The 16569-nt window shown below is 41.8% G+C and overlaps 1 protein-coding gene across 1 annotated transcript in view; it reads left to right on the top strand.

The window, feature by feature from the left end:
- Positions 1–2009: 2009 nt before the first annotated feature.
- LOC310927289 (A-type potassium channel modulatory protein DPP6-like) overlaps positions 2010–16569 on the top strand; it is a gene marked incomplete at both ends in the record, with an annotated part of 78937 nt that continues 64377 nt past the window's right edge. Inside the window, one exon of the mRNA XM_083889583.1 lies at positions 2010–2201. Within this exon, the coding sequence (XP_083745709.1) occupies positions 2010–2201 (192 nt within the window). The remainder of the gene's footprint in view (positions 2202–16569) is intronic.

The following is a 16569-nucleotide window of genomic DNA, read 5'->3' as shown; positions in this document are numbered from 1 at the left end:
CAATTTGCCTAATCTCCAAGTCTTTGGACTGTGGGAGGAAACCCGGACACCGAAAACCCACCCCACGCACGGGGAGAACATGCACACTACACTACACCAACCATGTGGCTGCATTTGCTTCCTCGCTGCAAGAACTGAGTGATTCATTTTATGTTAATGCTGGGGACACACTTGTTAGGTAGTTCGCACTAACCGACTGGTGTCAGGACGGGGGATCACACATTTAGGGACTGTGTCTGGTGAGGGATCACAGACTATACACGATTTGTCAAACCAACTGAACACGTCAAACTCTTGCAAGAGCGACAGTTTTGATATTCCTGTTACTTCCTGTCGTCTTCGTATTCTGGCGCTACGACCTGTGTCCCACCTGCTCTTAGTAGGTGCACAGTAAGCAGTACACAATACCCCGGCTCAAACTATTCAAACATGTTTGATTCATTGCGACTGAAGTTGAGTCTGTTACCCTCACACACTTGCCAATTTAAGTCTGTACCCCTCACACACACTAACACATTTCTGTGCCAACCAGCCATGCCGACTGTCCCCAACTATAGCACTGACTGGAGCAGACTCTGCCCAACTGTGAATTGCGGACAAAAAAAATCTTGCAGTGTGTCCCCTGTCTCGAGACAGACGGAGGCAACAGCAGTAAAAGTAACGCTAGTAAAGCGAGACAGCTGAAGTTGGGAGTATAAAAAAAACACAAAGAAGTGCCCTCCAGAAAGTTTCAGAGATAATTATTCTGCTCAGAAAAGCTGATCGCTCAACAGTTTGACAGGTAAAGAAAAAATAACAATAATACACAAATGCTCCCCCTCAGACAGGTGTGATTGTTTTTGTTAGACAGACGAAGGCTGCTGCGCACGCACAGACGGAGAATATTAATCAGCAACTACAAAAATCACCAAATGATGCAGTAAAGTCTGTCTTTAACCTGTGACTACAGACAATATATTGAGCCCTTACTGTTAGTCAGGCTGCTCAATTGAATCGATTTAAGAATTCATTTGTGCCAGTTTGAATAACAACTCTTAATAGTGAATAAATAAATAGAACGATTATCACAGTGGTTGCATTAGGGCCGACTCCTCTCATTTATATATTGACTTTGTAAATATGTGATATCTGTGATGGAGGGGGGGGGGGGGGTTCAGCCTGCTGTAACGCGCTGCGCCACAGAGAGGCACTCGCGCTCTGTCCTGGCACCATGTGCAGCCATTTAGGGGATTTTGTTAAACTCTTAATTCATGGAATCATATTCAGTTGCGACTTCCTTGTCAAGGGATCTATTTGAGGGCGAACTAAGGTGCTACGAGTGCATTTGTGGCACTTGTTTGCGCAGTACGCAGCGTCTCTGTAGCCCGTTTATGACAGTTGGTGTAACGGTGAAGCTGCTCTCAGTGTCGGGCACTTCTCATGCAGAGCGCGTCCGCGGAGGAGAGTAAAAAACCGCTGGGCTCCCTGCGTCTCTGACATACTCAAGGCTGTTCGCCAAAAGAAAAAAAAAAAAAAAAAAAACACCACGCAGCCCAAAGTGTGGAGACATTATCTTTTTTGCGCTTCTGTTTTTGTCTGGACGGGATCCAGGATCTGGTCGGCGCATCCGTCTGCTATCTCGCCGATGGATGGAGACATTGGGATATTGAAGAGGAGAGAGACAACGTGTTGTGAATACAGAAGAGAGTAACTATTGACACCTATAACCCAGCAGTCTGCTGTGAGCCTGGATAAAGCAAAAAAAAAAAAAAAGGTCATCACCGCCGAGGTTTCAGCTCCATCGCTCTGGCACTTTGAACTGTGAGTCATCCAGATTTTTATTTTTTTTTAATTATTGCTCCATTCTGGTGGTGAAAACTGGCCGCCTTACACTGAGTCTCCTCGAAGCGCACGGAAAACCAACAACAACAAAAAAAAAAGAAGAAGAAAGGAAACCAGGCAAGATCCATCTGTGGCTCTGACATGCTGTGAGTTCTTTGATTTTGGAAGAACTGGACCTTTTTTAAATGATGGCTTCGCTGTATCAAAGATTCACCGGGAAGATCAACACGGCCAATTCGTTCCCGCACCCACCTGAGGCCAGCCGTCTCCTGGGCGGACAGGTGGCAGACGAAGAAAACGCAGTGAAGAGCCCGCAGCAGCTCAGCGACGGCAGACCGCACGTGCAGTACCGCAAAAAATGCGTGCGGGAGGATGAGCATGTAAGACACATACGCTTTACTTCGACATACTGTAGCTCTCAATCCATATTTGCACATAGATAATTCCTTCTCACACATCATAACTACTACTACTACACACATGCTTCAACTCACAGAAGCCCTGTCGTTGGTTTAATGTTTACAGGCTGTTTAAAAAGTTTTAAAATAAGGATTTTTATTCAATAACAGCTACACATGCGTGTGTTTGAATACAATGCAATGGTTTTTTATTTTTTAATTATTAAAGTGTGAAATCACTTGCAGGGGCCCAGCACAGTCAGTATATGTGCATTTGGACACATTTGGATTCAAAATGTGCAAATGTGCCCCATGATATGATTTTGTGACGCAAAGAGACACAGACTCGTGTGCTTTTCCTTGTGTCGCTGTCTGTGGTGCTGAAATTGCCACACGCAATCACAGTTCCCCAAAGTGGTGTTTGTCATGTGGAGCCATTTGATTGGAAAATGGAGGGAGAGGAACACACGGCAACTTCAAAAGCAGTTGTTTTCCTGTGTGTATTATTTGTGAAGAAGTGAAAGGAACAGAGTTGTTTTTCTATTCAGTACAAAAACCCAAGAGAAGACGAGAAGAGGGAGACCGGAAGTTCCTATTAACGCTGTTTTTTTGGTGTGTATCAGCGTCATTACCTTGTTTATGAAGCCCTGAAGGTTCTAAACAAACAGTTCAGCCACTGCTGAGAACGCTGTGTTTATTGTAATCTCGGGGCTCAACGAGATCTCTGAAAATCCCGTAATAGTTACGTAAACACCGGTTCTCCTGAACAGCAGATCGTCCTGCTCCGCGCACTAGTCCGGGCACATCCGGTTGCGTACATTGAACCGCAGAAGAAGAATAACGTCCGTTGTGGAGGTGTTTCACGAGCGACAGTGTCTTCTGACTCTGGGTCTGACTCCGGGTCAAAGTCATAAAGGGACTGCGGCGGGGAGTCGTGACAAAGCTATTTTTAAACACTGTTAAAACAATGTTTTGATAATGAGGAGCAGTGCATCCACCGTTCCAGAGGGGGGAGCTGTGCTTCTGAGAGCTGGTGTGCTGAATAGTACTGGCCAATCACAAGCCTCTGTCTTCTGGGGGTGAAAGTTCACTCTGAAATATCGCGGCTGATGAACACTGTCAGAAAAGAGGATTTCTATCGGCTCGTTTACAGCAACTAGGAGGTTTTTGACCATAAAAACAAGTTAATGTATGTAAGTAGACCTCCATAACTAACATATATGTGCAACAGGACCACTCTATGTGAGCTTTAAGGTTCTGTGGTGTTTTGATAATTAGTTGGTTGTTTGTTGTTACTACTGTAATTATCATTGAAGATTGTTTTTTTTTTACTTATATGTGGAGAACGCTGGTAGATGCAGTCACCCCATGAAGTTTCAGTGTGCTTTTATGGGGTCTTGTGGTTTCTTCAGTAAATTCCTTTTTTAGCAAACATTTTCCTGAGTAGTTAATGGTCTCAATCACTAGTTTCAGGTCTTCTTCAATAGGACATGATGTCGATTTTTTAAATCACGTTCCTGTTCAGAGGAAAATAGAAAAGCAAGACACCCAACTTTTGTTGGCTTCAGAAAAGGAGTTCAGATTGTTATGGGCGATGTCACGACTGGTCGCCACATATTAAATAATACATATATTTATAAAGGTGTATCAGTAGGAAACATTCATACATTGTGTTGCTAGCCAATTATTTATGGCCATTATCATGACTTTGTTCTCAGGTTCTTTCTAAACAAAAGAAACTTCAGAGCCAGATTTAATGGCCTGAACCAACAAAAGAATAACCAACAAGTGAAATCCATAATCGTGTCTGTCTACATGCAGGTCCCGGTGCATTTGTTAGCACAAGAACACAGTTCAAACACAAATGTGCTTCACTGGCCTTTCATTGTTAACTGGCTGCTGCCAACGCTTGGATGTCCCTCTGAATTATTGATGCCTGTCACACCGAGAATCAAGAGATAATGGTGGCAACAGGCTCAGCGCTGACACTGCATCTGCTGTCAGGAAGGGTAAACAGCAACTTCTCGCTGATCTTCACATTCTCATGTTTCATTCAAGATCCCCCCGTCTTCATTTTATGCCCATGATGGGCACTTTTAAGAGGAAGATTCAAAATAATGATATTTTTTTTCCAAATGATTCTAGAAGTGTGGTGAGGAGCTATTACTGGATTTTTAGCATATGTATTAGGTTTGCACTGTTAACCTTGAAGTCACCTCTAGTACTGATGTTCCCCCTGAGTTGTGCTGAAGCATGAAATTGCCTCTTGCCTCAGGAGAAGAGCGGAGCATATCAAAGAGTGTTATTTCCCACCCTACCTTCTAGTGTAAAAGTTTGGATTAGCTCATGTTGCTTCCATTTATTTATAAGGTAAAGGGTAAAAATTGACTCTGAAATGGCATAGTGTATTTTCATTTGCAGCTGTTCAGCCCGGTTCTCAAATCGTGCAGATCCAGGCGCACGTTTTGCTGTTTGATGCAGCACTTTGCTCAAAACTGTCAAAAAAAACAACAAACAAGTGAATAATTTGGTGATTTGTTCGCTGCCGTGTTTAAGCTCCCGAGCTTTCACAACACAAGCCCTGTGTCTTTGTAGCGCTTTTATCGAATTGATTAATTGTTGCTGTGCTCTGTGTGCAAACATCAGTGTTTTGTGGTTCGAGTCACCTACAGGGAAATAACAGGAGCAGTTGTTTCTCCTCCTCTCTTCTCTTTACTGCAAATAGAAACCTGGGTGTCCTTTTGAACGATTGTTTCCTAATGTGAAGGTGAAATATTGTGACTTCTTTATCGTCTTTTTTTCTTTGTGGAGCAGTCACATTAGGAAACGTGACCATTCCGTCTTTGTTTGTGTTTCACAATGCGATGCCGAAAGATAACAAAGACATTCAACAGACTGTTCTGGATGTCAGATGAAAAAAAAAAGGGCATGACTGCGTTCTCATGAGGTTTTACTTTTCCAACAGAAGAAAACACCATACAATAAATTGTGGAAAAGCACACAGCAAAACCAAATGTATAACAGCAGCTAAAATTAATGTAGTTAGACATTCCAAGTGCTTTTGCCCATTTTTCCAGAATAACTTTTAATATCTGGCAATTATTTACAATTAACTGCGTGTTAAAACAGCGTATTAACAATTTAGAATGCTAATTAATCTCTTAATTCCTAGTAGAGGATGGGCTAAATGCAGAGAAAGAATGTCCCTCAGGGATTAATAAAATAGAACAAGAGGAATGTGCAAAACAGGCCAAAAAACCCAAACTATGCACAATCGTTTTTTCCAACTCTCTCCTCTCCGACGACAAAGAAGCCGATTCAGCGGCTTCCTGCAACAGCACGGGTGAATTTACCGTAATAACCACACATTGACTTTGACGTGTAACTTCTCAGCTTTTGGGTAATTATAGTAATGCACATAGCACTTGCACAAAAGTGTCATCTGTGATACACTCGGCATTAAAGGGTGAAAGGAGTCGTATTAATACCCTATTTCTCCAAGTTAACCTAGTTCCCTGGTGTCCTAATGAACATGTCTTTGACATGCTTTGGTCAAAATACCTTAAGGATGAAGCACCACAGCAGTTCAATCACCCTGCCAAAACAGTTCTGTTCAGAACGCTCTGTTTAGTAGTATCGCTGTTAAAAGAAAAGAAAGAAAAACAAAGTAAAACAATACTTAAGGGACAGGAAATGACATCAGCCACAGAGGCTACTGGGAGCTAACAGCAGTTAGCGTTTGGAAAAGTGATCATTTGCAGGCTCTAGCAGGCACATAAATCCTCTGAGGCTGGAAGTTTGTGTAGGACTCTGTGCTGCAATGTGGAGCCAAGAATGTAACTTTTCGCAGCCTTCCGGCTTTCGGATGCTGTTGCCCTCGCCAGCACTCTCACGTGTTTTACGGACAAAGCGGAGCGCAACAATTCCAGGAATTTTGTCTTGTGACGTAACGTTTTAAACTTAAACTCACTTTGCAGACTGACCTCCAGAGTACCAAATATAAGGATTTAAATGATTAAAAAGTTGATTTTGCATGACATGGGACCTTTAAAGTCCGACAAAATGGGGCAACACATTTAGAATAACATAACTGGGAACATTAGGTTTCGATAGCATTTCTTTCTTTATTTTAGTAAAAATGTTCAACTTTTCATTTAACTCCATGGATATTTCCATGAAAATAAAAACAGAGGTAGTGTGTTCAACAGTTAATTATCATCCAGCAAAATTGTCTTTAGTCTTTAGCTAACTCTTACAGAAACACAGTGTGACAAAAAAACCACGGTGACTTTTCCAGTCTCAAAGAGAGATTCCTCATTGTTCTTTATTGAGTTCTAATGTAAAAAGCCTCCTCGCCCTGAGTGCGTCTGTATTATAATTTCATATAATTAAAAAAAACCTAGTTATGGCGATGTAATTAAGACAAATCACAGATTCATCCTGCTGAGCCTCATCTAAAAGCTTTTATCATGTTCTGTACTACTATGGGCTGACATCAGTAGCTGAATTAGTTATAATATCAATTTATCCTGTTAATCACCACCAGCATTTACACGTTGTAAGCAAACGTATCAGTTTAACTGGAAATAGCTGAAACACGATGCTTTGTAATTATGATTTGTGTGATACTCGCTTTGAATTCGTGTTCATAAAGCTCCAGTCGTCAGCGATAAACTCCCATTCCGCAGTGCTGCCTTAATGTGAAACACGCATGCTGTGCTCTAATGCATGGTAATTTGTTTCCCTCTGTGGCTGCGGATTTTTGAAAATGTAATGGAAAATTATTCTAATTTGACTTTTGATCAGCTGCCCCTAAAAATTTGCATAGCCTTTAAAACAAAGCCTTCGTAATGTCGAGAAAGTGAAGGCAGCTGGTGGTCAAGGAGGAGTTTGGAAAGAGAGAGGTTTGTATTTAATCGTTATTTAATCGGGCAGTGTCAATGTGGTCATGATCTCCGAGAGAGGAAGAATTATAAAACACATTTAAGGACAATACAAGAAGAGACGTTTACAAGAATCATACAACGCATCAGATAAAAACACTTGAGATTCTCCGATTGGAGATGTTTGAGGGCAGTTTGGACTTCTTTCCATTTAAACAGTGCACAGTACCTGAAATCTACACTGGTGCAAACATGAGCGATATCAAGGTTTTGTTAATGACTGGATCTTATACTGCACTGTAGATTAAAGGTCCCACAGAGGCTACTAGGAGTTAGCATTTGGAAAAGTGATAATTTGCAGGCTCTAGCAGGCACATTGCTGTCATATTTAACATGTATCCACTGGACAGATAAATCCTCTGAGGCTGGAAGTTTGTGTAGGACTCTGTGCTGCACTGTGGAGCCAAGAATAGAACTTTTCGCGGACTTCGAGTTTTCAGATACCATTGCCCTCGCCAGCACTCTCGAGTGTTTTATGGACAAAGCGGAGCTCTGTGAGACAACAATTCCAGGAATTTAGTGCATTGTGACGTCCCAGTGAGTACGGAAGTCAACATCGCGTGTTTAATCTTCTGTACTTAGACTGAGGAGGACCACAAAAACATGAGTGAGTCATCTTTGTTCACACTTTTTCGACTGATAGGACCTACAGCGTCCCAAATATAAGTATTATAATGATTAAAAAGTTGATTTTGCATAAAGTTGGACCTTTAAAGTGAGAGTAGTGAGGTAGGTTTGGGAGCTTCAGTGTTCAGCTCCAACCATTCAACCATAGACAGTATATGAAAATGGCCTCTGGAGGCAGAACAAATTGTAATGGAACTTAGTTTTTTGGTTTGTTATTTTCAGACAAAAGGAAGTTTCTTTACCTTGTTAACCAGTGTATCTTCCACCACCTGATGGCCTGGTGGGGATGTGCCTTATCATCTAAAAAAACCGAACCAAAAAGCAATCAGTAGACATAATGAACTTTCGCAACATGAAAAAGCAACATTTATTCTAACACTGCTCCACTTACTCCTTCTCATGATCCTGACTTACTTTCTGTACTTTCACTGACCTGGAATTCTCTGGGCGCCATTGATTTACTCTTTGTTTGGTATCTTGACCTTTCAGGGCCACAGTTTCTCTGCCTCCCCTACAAAACAACGTGGGCCCTGTTTATGGGATACCTTGCAGTACGTGTTCTCTGCACAACATAAGCAATGTGCTATGAAAACTTTGTAACTTTTCTTTGTGCCTCAGAGCCATGTTGTTCTGCCTCTGAGGTGCTGCTCATTCTGACTCTCTATGTGCAAAACAACGCTTCAACAATTCATTTGAAATTCAAGCTTTGTTTTCTCACCGGAAATTGAAATACAAATTTTTCCACAACACAAAGGCTCGAGATTAGTGATTGTGACAGATATTGGCAGATGTCGCCTGCATCCAGGCAGTTATTGGATGATACCAGCTGTCAATCACAATGGTTCACTCAATCCACTCAAATGTGCTTTATCATCCATTTTTCTTTAACTTGGGAACATTCTGTACACAATTTGAAGACCTGATAATACAATAATAATTGAAAGCCTTACATTCTCAACAGAATGGTCAATGACAACAAAGAAAATCTGTATAAATTTAATCAGGAGTCCGAGGCCAAGAAGGAAGGGCACTGGGCTTGTAACTGGAAGGTTGCCCGTTCAAAGTCTGGCACAGGTCGAGAACTTGAGGCGAGAAAGAGAACAGTGAGTATTGTAATAGTCATTTGAGATTAGACACAGTGCACTGTGATATGCAGGGTTAAATATCTGGGGTGAACACAAGTGACAAGCAAGGCAATGTGTGTGTGTGGTATTCCTTATGTTGTGAGGACCTACTTCTGTTAGCACAGTCACATTATGGAGACAAAAAATTCCCATCACGTAAACTACTAAAGTTTAAGGTGTTTTAAAGTTAGGTTTAGGATTAGGCCAGTAGTCGTTATGGTTAAGGTAAGAGTAAGTCTCCAGGAAATTAATGTCCTCTGAAATGATGGAAACCAGTGTTTGTGTGTGTTGTTCTGTGAAGGTTATATAACGAGCGTGTGTGTGTGAACCAAACGCTTGTTTCAAATAGCGTGACAGATATTAGAGACAGTGTCTTTATAATGTGATACGATGGGGTTGCTTTATAAACGCCTGCATCGTCATCTTTCAGGTACTTTATTTTCCTGTTGATAAAATTGTAAAATATTTTCAATGGGAAGCAAAATCAATCTGACTGTGTGATCTACACACACATATATGCTGCATGTCCTCCTATGCACTTATTTGTGCCGTCAGCTTAGAGATACTCCAGATGTGAGTTAGACACTTTGGCCTGCATCCCAAGTCTTAGTTTAGCACTTTGCTGCCATTGAGGCCCGGAGCTCTGATAAATCAGGCAGATGGAGCACAACAAGATAAGAAGAGAGGAGGCTGTCTTCGTTTCTCTCCGTGAAGACTGCCGCTGCCTTTATGACCTGCTGCATTCATCCAAAACGATGGTGAATCCCCAGAAAATCCTTTTACATTAGCATAGGTGGTGCAAAAAGCCAGATCCCTGAGTGTATGTTTATGTCGGTGTGTGTGACTTATTTGGCTCTTTTAGAGGAGTGGAGAGGAGAGAGATGGGGAATGATGTGTAAAAAAAGGTATTTGGTTTGGTTTAAACCCAGTGTAAAAATCAAAGGTTAGCGCCTCAAAGACTTGGCCACCATCTGCCCTATTGCCTCACATCACTGTTAACCTCCCATCAATTTTTACTTATAACTGTAATGAGTGATGAGTTAAATATTATTATCTATAGAGGAATTATACACACTTCACCTTTTTCCTTCTGAAGGTGTAAAAAAGAAAACCTTTATTTGAGGACACGCTTTTCGATCCCCTGTCGTAACTTTTAAATATAAACACGTCTGGTACATGAACCAATGAGTTCACAGAATGCTTATTCGGTCTATTGGCTCCACACAACTTTCTCTTTGTTGGTCCAACCTGCACAGAGGACTTGGGAAATGAAGGCAACAGCAACATTGCGCTAGTAAAGCAAGGCACCTGTAAACTGGTTGGAGGATGTTAGTATTTACTGACAGAACCACATGAAGGATGTAAATAGTATTATAAACAACAACATAAACCACTTAGTGGTAAGACATGACAGCCATAAGTAAAATATTCCTTTTTTTTTTTTTTTTTTTTACCTCTGCCAGTTTGGTTATTTTTTATCTGTGTCTGTCTGTTGGTTTATTTGTGATTTATTTTCAGTCATATTTGTGTCCACATGCTGCATTCAAGTCCAAAGCCAATTAATTCTGTTTTGGTCTTCTCTGATCTGGCTTCATTTTCTAACAATCTGTACAATTTTAGTTCTGAGCAGGCTGCGAGGAGCCACCTGCACAGGATGATGAGAGCTATGAGAGTGAACCAAACCAGTACAGCTGCAGGCCATAAATCCAACACAATCAGCTGAAAGATGGTGAATTGCTTCACTGTGCCACAGGGGACTGCAGAGGGATAACTCAACTGAGCAGTTCCTTCCCTGTGCATGGTCACCTGATCCACTGTTATAAAACATACCGAACCCTGGATCTTAAAGCTGATCTCAAAATGTAATGGATTGGCATTAAAATGCAGTATGCAGACGGCCAAAGTCGGATTACATGACGTGGAAAATGCCATTTTGTGATATACCACATGAGCCAGTGCACAGCAAAAGGCACACGAAGCTAATGTGCTGTCACCCAGTGCTGCTCCTCCCCTAAGGACAACAAAGCATCCTCAGCAGGACCTCTTGCTCAGCGTTGCCATGGTTGCAAAGGTGGAGAGGGTGAGGCTGCGAGCTCTAGGAACACACACGCACACACAGAGACATTCTGCTGCTTGGTGGCTTTGCCTGCCATCTGGAGATGACTCAGGTCTCACGTTGCACACTCTGAGTGTCCTTTGCTTCTGTCATGCGACACACACTGTCCACTGTAACCGTGACATGTTTTTTCCCCTCTTTAACGTGAAAATAGTCAGTCTCTTTTAGCCTCAGCCTCTACTCCTGTTTCACTGTTTTGCTGTTGGTGACTTATTTACTATTGACCATTTTTTTATTCTTTAATCCTTTTTCCCCCAACGGGCATCTCAACAGGTCATTCATCCCCCGCACAGCACGCCAACACTCTGTCATCGATCATCCCTCTCACCATCTCCCCAACAGAACTGTCAACAGCATGTCAGCAGGCCGATCTGCCTCTGCCGCCTGGCTCTGAGACCGCTCCTCTTCCTCTTGATAGTTTACTGTATTATTACACAAGCTGACAGTGCTATCAGTCAGGGTTTAGTCCATAATAATCCATGATGAGACCAGGATCCTGTCAGACGGATGTTGTTGAGCGTCAGAACTTTTGCTCTGGAGATGATGTGAAGAAAGAAACGCATCATCAAGTGTCGTTCAAAGCTCAATTTGAACAATTGGATTTCATTTCAAACTTTTATTCCTTTTCACGTCTCACCTGACACATTTATGACTGTAATCTTTGTGGGCAAAATGTAGCCCATCAAACACGCATGCAAACAAAGAACACCTTCATGGTTGGTGTCAGTCACATCTTCACTGAATCAAAAGCCGCTTTTACGAATTCCAACCACTTAATATACATTTATATGTTATGAATTGTTCCCATTTTCTCCCATTCTATCTTTTTTTTTGTTACTTCAGACAATTCAAGGGTTATTTTATCTGTAACTGGTTGGTTAACAGCAGTGCGGCACAAGAGGGAACATTTTGTCAGTTGAAGCATTCATTTACTTCACCGTCTGCTGTTTTTTAACCCTTAGTGCACATGTGGATGGTAAATTGCTGTGGGAATAATACACAACTCCTTATATGGACATCCTGGGGTTGTGTGTTTATAGGTCACATATTGAGGCTTTAAAAAAATTGCGTTTTTTTTTCCATCTTCTTATGCGTTTGTTGAGTCAAAGTTATTTATCAAGTGAAGTCAAGTTAACTTTGAACTGTGACATGTTTCCAAATTTCACAAGTTAAATCTCATTTTACCCCCATTTGGTAACGCTTTCTTTTACAGTCCCCTAATTACCAGGTATTTACCTGGTAAATTCATGGTAACACCAAAGTGTTACTAGGTAATTACCAATGGTATTAAGAAAGTAAATACAGTGAAACTGTTGCCAAAATACTGGGCATTTACCTGGTAACTATATAGTAAATTATAGCGTGTTATTACTGCTGTTAATAAGAAGGAATGTACAGCTAAACTATGGCAAAACTATGGTAAATGTAAGTGTATTATTGGGTTATAAACTGGTAATAAGCAGGTACCTACAGTCCCCTAATTACTAGCTATTTACCCAAGGGGTAACCTAACAAACCTAACCCTAAAAATGTGTGTAATTACATGGAAACAAGCTTGGCTTTCTTTTACAGTACAGTTTTACTTTACTTACCGAGTACATTACCGTGCATTACCCAGTATTTTGGCAATGGTTTCACTGTATTTACTTATCTTATTACCCTTGGTAATTACCTAGCAACACTTTAGTGTTACCATGAATTTACCAGCTAAATACCAGGTAATTAGGGGACTGTAAAAGAAAGCGTTACCAAACATTTTTACTACTTTATGTTCATATAAGACACTCTATATTGCACATTCTTATAACCTCTAGTTCATGTCATTATTTAAAGCACAGGGACATTTTCAAAGATTTTCCATGCACTTTGTCTGTTCTGCCACTAGAGACTGTTGTGGTCCAACCATTGTGCCAACAATACACTGTCCTATATTTATGACATACAGTAGAGCTGCAGGTGAGCTCAGGCTTGGTTATTATGAACGTTGCCTCAGGCACGTTACTCACTGCCGCTATGTTAATGTAGAATGCTATGTGTGGAAATTAGGTTAAAAAAAAAAAAAAACCTTCAGTAGATAAATAAATAAATAAGACATCAACATAGAAATGGAAATTCTGACAGCTTACACTGGTTTTAACCAAGAGAAACATGATGTCACCTCTGCATTTAATTTGGGAAGGTTCCATGGTCGCCCTAGCAACATCAGCCAGCCTGAGGGATTGGTCTGACCTGGAGACACGGGGACCTTTTCCTGACTGAGGAAGACAAAGAATCATTAATGCTTAATTGTAACATTTAATTAAAGACGAGGTAAATATAACAACAGTCGCACGGGGTGTGTAGTAGAAAGCAGAGGATGAACACCCGATCATCTCCTGTGCTCATTATCCGCTGTGGCTGTGATAATGAAGGCAACCCTAAAGCAAGTGAAGGAAACGCTCTTTTACACCATGTCTGCTGGCGGGAATTAGAGCAGCAGTGTTGCTACCATTTCTTCTGGCTTCCCTCGCAGATGTTTTCTGGGCTGAGACCAGGCAGCAGTAACATGTGTCACACAGGCGGATTCTTTTATCGACCCGACCATGATACAGCAGCGACGCACACTTGGGGGACACGCACTCTCATGCACACATGAAAGGAAAGTCAATGCTGCAAAGTTGTCTCATTACAGCATCCCAAATTCGGATCCCAAAAACCACATTTGGAGGTAGTTTGAGGACTAAGGACTCCTCAGCTGATGTTTCAGTGTGAACTCAAAGTGTTTTTACTCTAATGTATCTGCCTATGTATTTATTTGTAGACACTGCTACAATAATAACTATGATTACCGTCCTATATCATGTTACAGCAGCATGAGTAGAGTCAGACTCTTTTTTTCTCTCTCACACACATTGACGTCAGACACATTTGTTCAGTCAGACTTGTTTAAAGCGCCATTTACGTCAGGGTGTATTTGAATACAGGTTCAGCTGAGGCTAGATCTGATCACATTTGGTCACAGGAGACGGATCCAGGGTAATTCCAGATGTGAACAGTCGTACTTAGCGCTATCTACATGTGACTTGATCCTTAAGGATGGATCTAAATACCAGGTCTGAATATAAATGGGGCCAAAACACCAAGAAGTGGTCAAAATAGTCAAAATAATGAATATATGCACTATTAGACTACATTCTGTTGTGAAGCAATATCAGACACTTGTTGCTGCATGAAAAGCAGAGGTGTTACCATTAGCGTTCGTGAGAGACGTGTTACTTTTAAACAAAGAAAGGCAGCCATGATGAAAGCAGTTAGCCGAACCTGTGTGAGTGAGCGTTTGCAACAAGCCTCCGCTGTGCTGTTATTGGTTCTCTGGCAAAATGATGCCACGACTAAGCAGGCCGTCTCCTGCCTCCAGGCTCTGGTATAGTCTTCTGATGAATAACACATGAGAGAGGTTTTCATGTTGCATCCTTCGTCAGACCTCCTGTGTGCTTTCTGGTTTGGCCGCGAGTGAAGAGGGAGAAAAGTTTTGCCGCTCCAGCCATGAAGGTGGGTTTGAAGGCTTTTTTTTTTTTTCATAGGAAGCTCATCATCATTAGTCAGATTCAGCATCAGAGCAAGAATTTGTGTGCTGCATCTTAGCTCTAAAGCAGTAGTGTGTGTTGTGGCGAAGAGTATGTATACACCTGCATACCTGTTTTACAGGCACTTGTTGGTAATTGTCAGAGTGTGGAGGGCTTTTTTCTGTCACTACTGCACAGCTGTGTGTGTATTTCATCATCGTCAGCCAATATCTCCCTCCTCGTCCTCTAAAGCTGGTCGTCAGGTTGCTTTTCCCCAAGCTGGGAATCAAGCGCAGACGTTTGTGATGATTGTTCAGCACGGCGCCCATGGAGGAGAACAGAAATAGGGGAGATAACGATTGTTTTCTTGGTGGTGGAGGGGGAGAGAACTGGAGAACTACTGAGTTATTTGCTATTCTGAAGCTGGCAGCCTGTCAAATCATGCTTTGCCAAAGAATGGAAAGTCAAAATGGGATGATTGTTGTTACCTCCCCAGGTGGCTGATGCATCATGGGAATACACTTTATAGGTGAACGTATAGGCAGGCCTCATACTAGTGGATTGAGACAAAAATACACACTTTAAGTTTCTACCTGTAGAAATGTGGGTTGGCATCTGAATCTGAATCAGAAAATGTCTTGATTCTCTTTTAGTTAAAGTCATTTATATGAGTTTCCTTTATTCATATATGTTTTTAGGTTATGTTGTATGTTTTTCGGGTGAAGTAAAAGTTGTTTACACACAAATTTAGCATTTTTGCCATTTGGGGGCAATTGAACAGAATATTTACACACATTTGAAGTAATGCTTCAACCAACATTTCAAGGAAATGTGTGACTCTTGTGCTGCTGAATGCTCCACTAGGTTCACCTTCTACCCACGCACTTGATCTCTCACTTGGCTGTGGTGTGGCTATAAAGAAATCCCAAACAATGAGATGAAGAAAGTACTGAGGAGTGATCATTTACTTTCTTTCATCACATCTTTCAATATTGCAAAATATTGATAGGTGCAGCTTCACGTATAAGCCTAAAGGCCACATTATTCTACTCCGACTGCGTAATGCATTATGCAACTGCGTAAACACGGACAGCCCACAAGCCTTCATAGTTCTCCGTAGTGGTGTCGGATATGCACTGCAATTTCCCACCCGATCAGTAGGGGTCGCTACGCAAGGCTGTTGTGCTTTTGGCCACAGTGAGCAATGCTATCCAAGAGAGAAAGACTGTTGTTGTTGTTGCAGCAGAATAACATTAAAACAGTGGCCGTTTCTCACTTTTCTGTGTCCCGGAACGTAGTTTTAGGATAATTTGAGGCGAGAAATTAGCCATTTAGAGTCTAAACATGTGATTTGTGTATTAAGATATGACGTATTTATAGTTTGGCAGCTACATTGTCATCGGTGATCAGCTCTGCCTCTGTGGACGCTCGGTGCGCACAGTTGCCGCGTTAGCTCGGCCTGTCCTGAGGACCAATCGCAGTCCTTGCCGTCTCCGTTGTCCCTTGACGGAGAGTGACGGACACTTAAAAATATTTCGTCCCGCCGGAGACAACGCAGAGGCTCTCCGGCAACGTAGAGGGGTCTCCGTAATCGATGTAGAGCACTTTAAGCAGGAGTATACATTTGGCTTAACTCCTGTAAGTCTGTGCTTTCTGTGTGGTTTTAAATCATTCACAAGTAAAAGAAGCTTCACACACACAGAGCATAGTCACTGTCACATCTGACACTTCATTTAGTATTCCTTAGGCCACAGATAGCATGTGCACTCACTGACACCTTACAGGTAATAAGCGTCACCGGGGGTCACAGGCATAGTTCAATTGAGCTAAGACTTCTTAGGTTCTTCTGAGCTCAGACTCAAAGAAATTCTAGCCTCCATCTGCCCCGTAGCTGTGAGAGCAGCACTGTTGTTATCAGTCCAGAAAGGCAGTGTTGTGGGTAAATGGCTCCAGGGAGAACAGGAGCGGAGAGAGGCAGGATAAACAACCCTGGTT

The sequence above is a fragment of the Microchirus variegatus genome (assembly GCF_963457635.1).
Source record: "Microchirus variegatus genome assembly, chromosome: 5".
In the NCBI taxonomy this organism is placed as follows: domain Eukaryota; kingdom Metazoa; phylum Chordata; class Actinopteri; order Pleuronectiformes; family Soleidae; genus Microchirus; species Microchirus variegatus.
The sequence above is the reverse complement of the archived record's forward strand: the minus strand, read 5'-3'. Positions and strand labels throughout refer to the sequence as shown.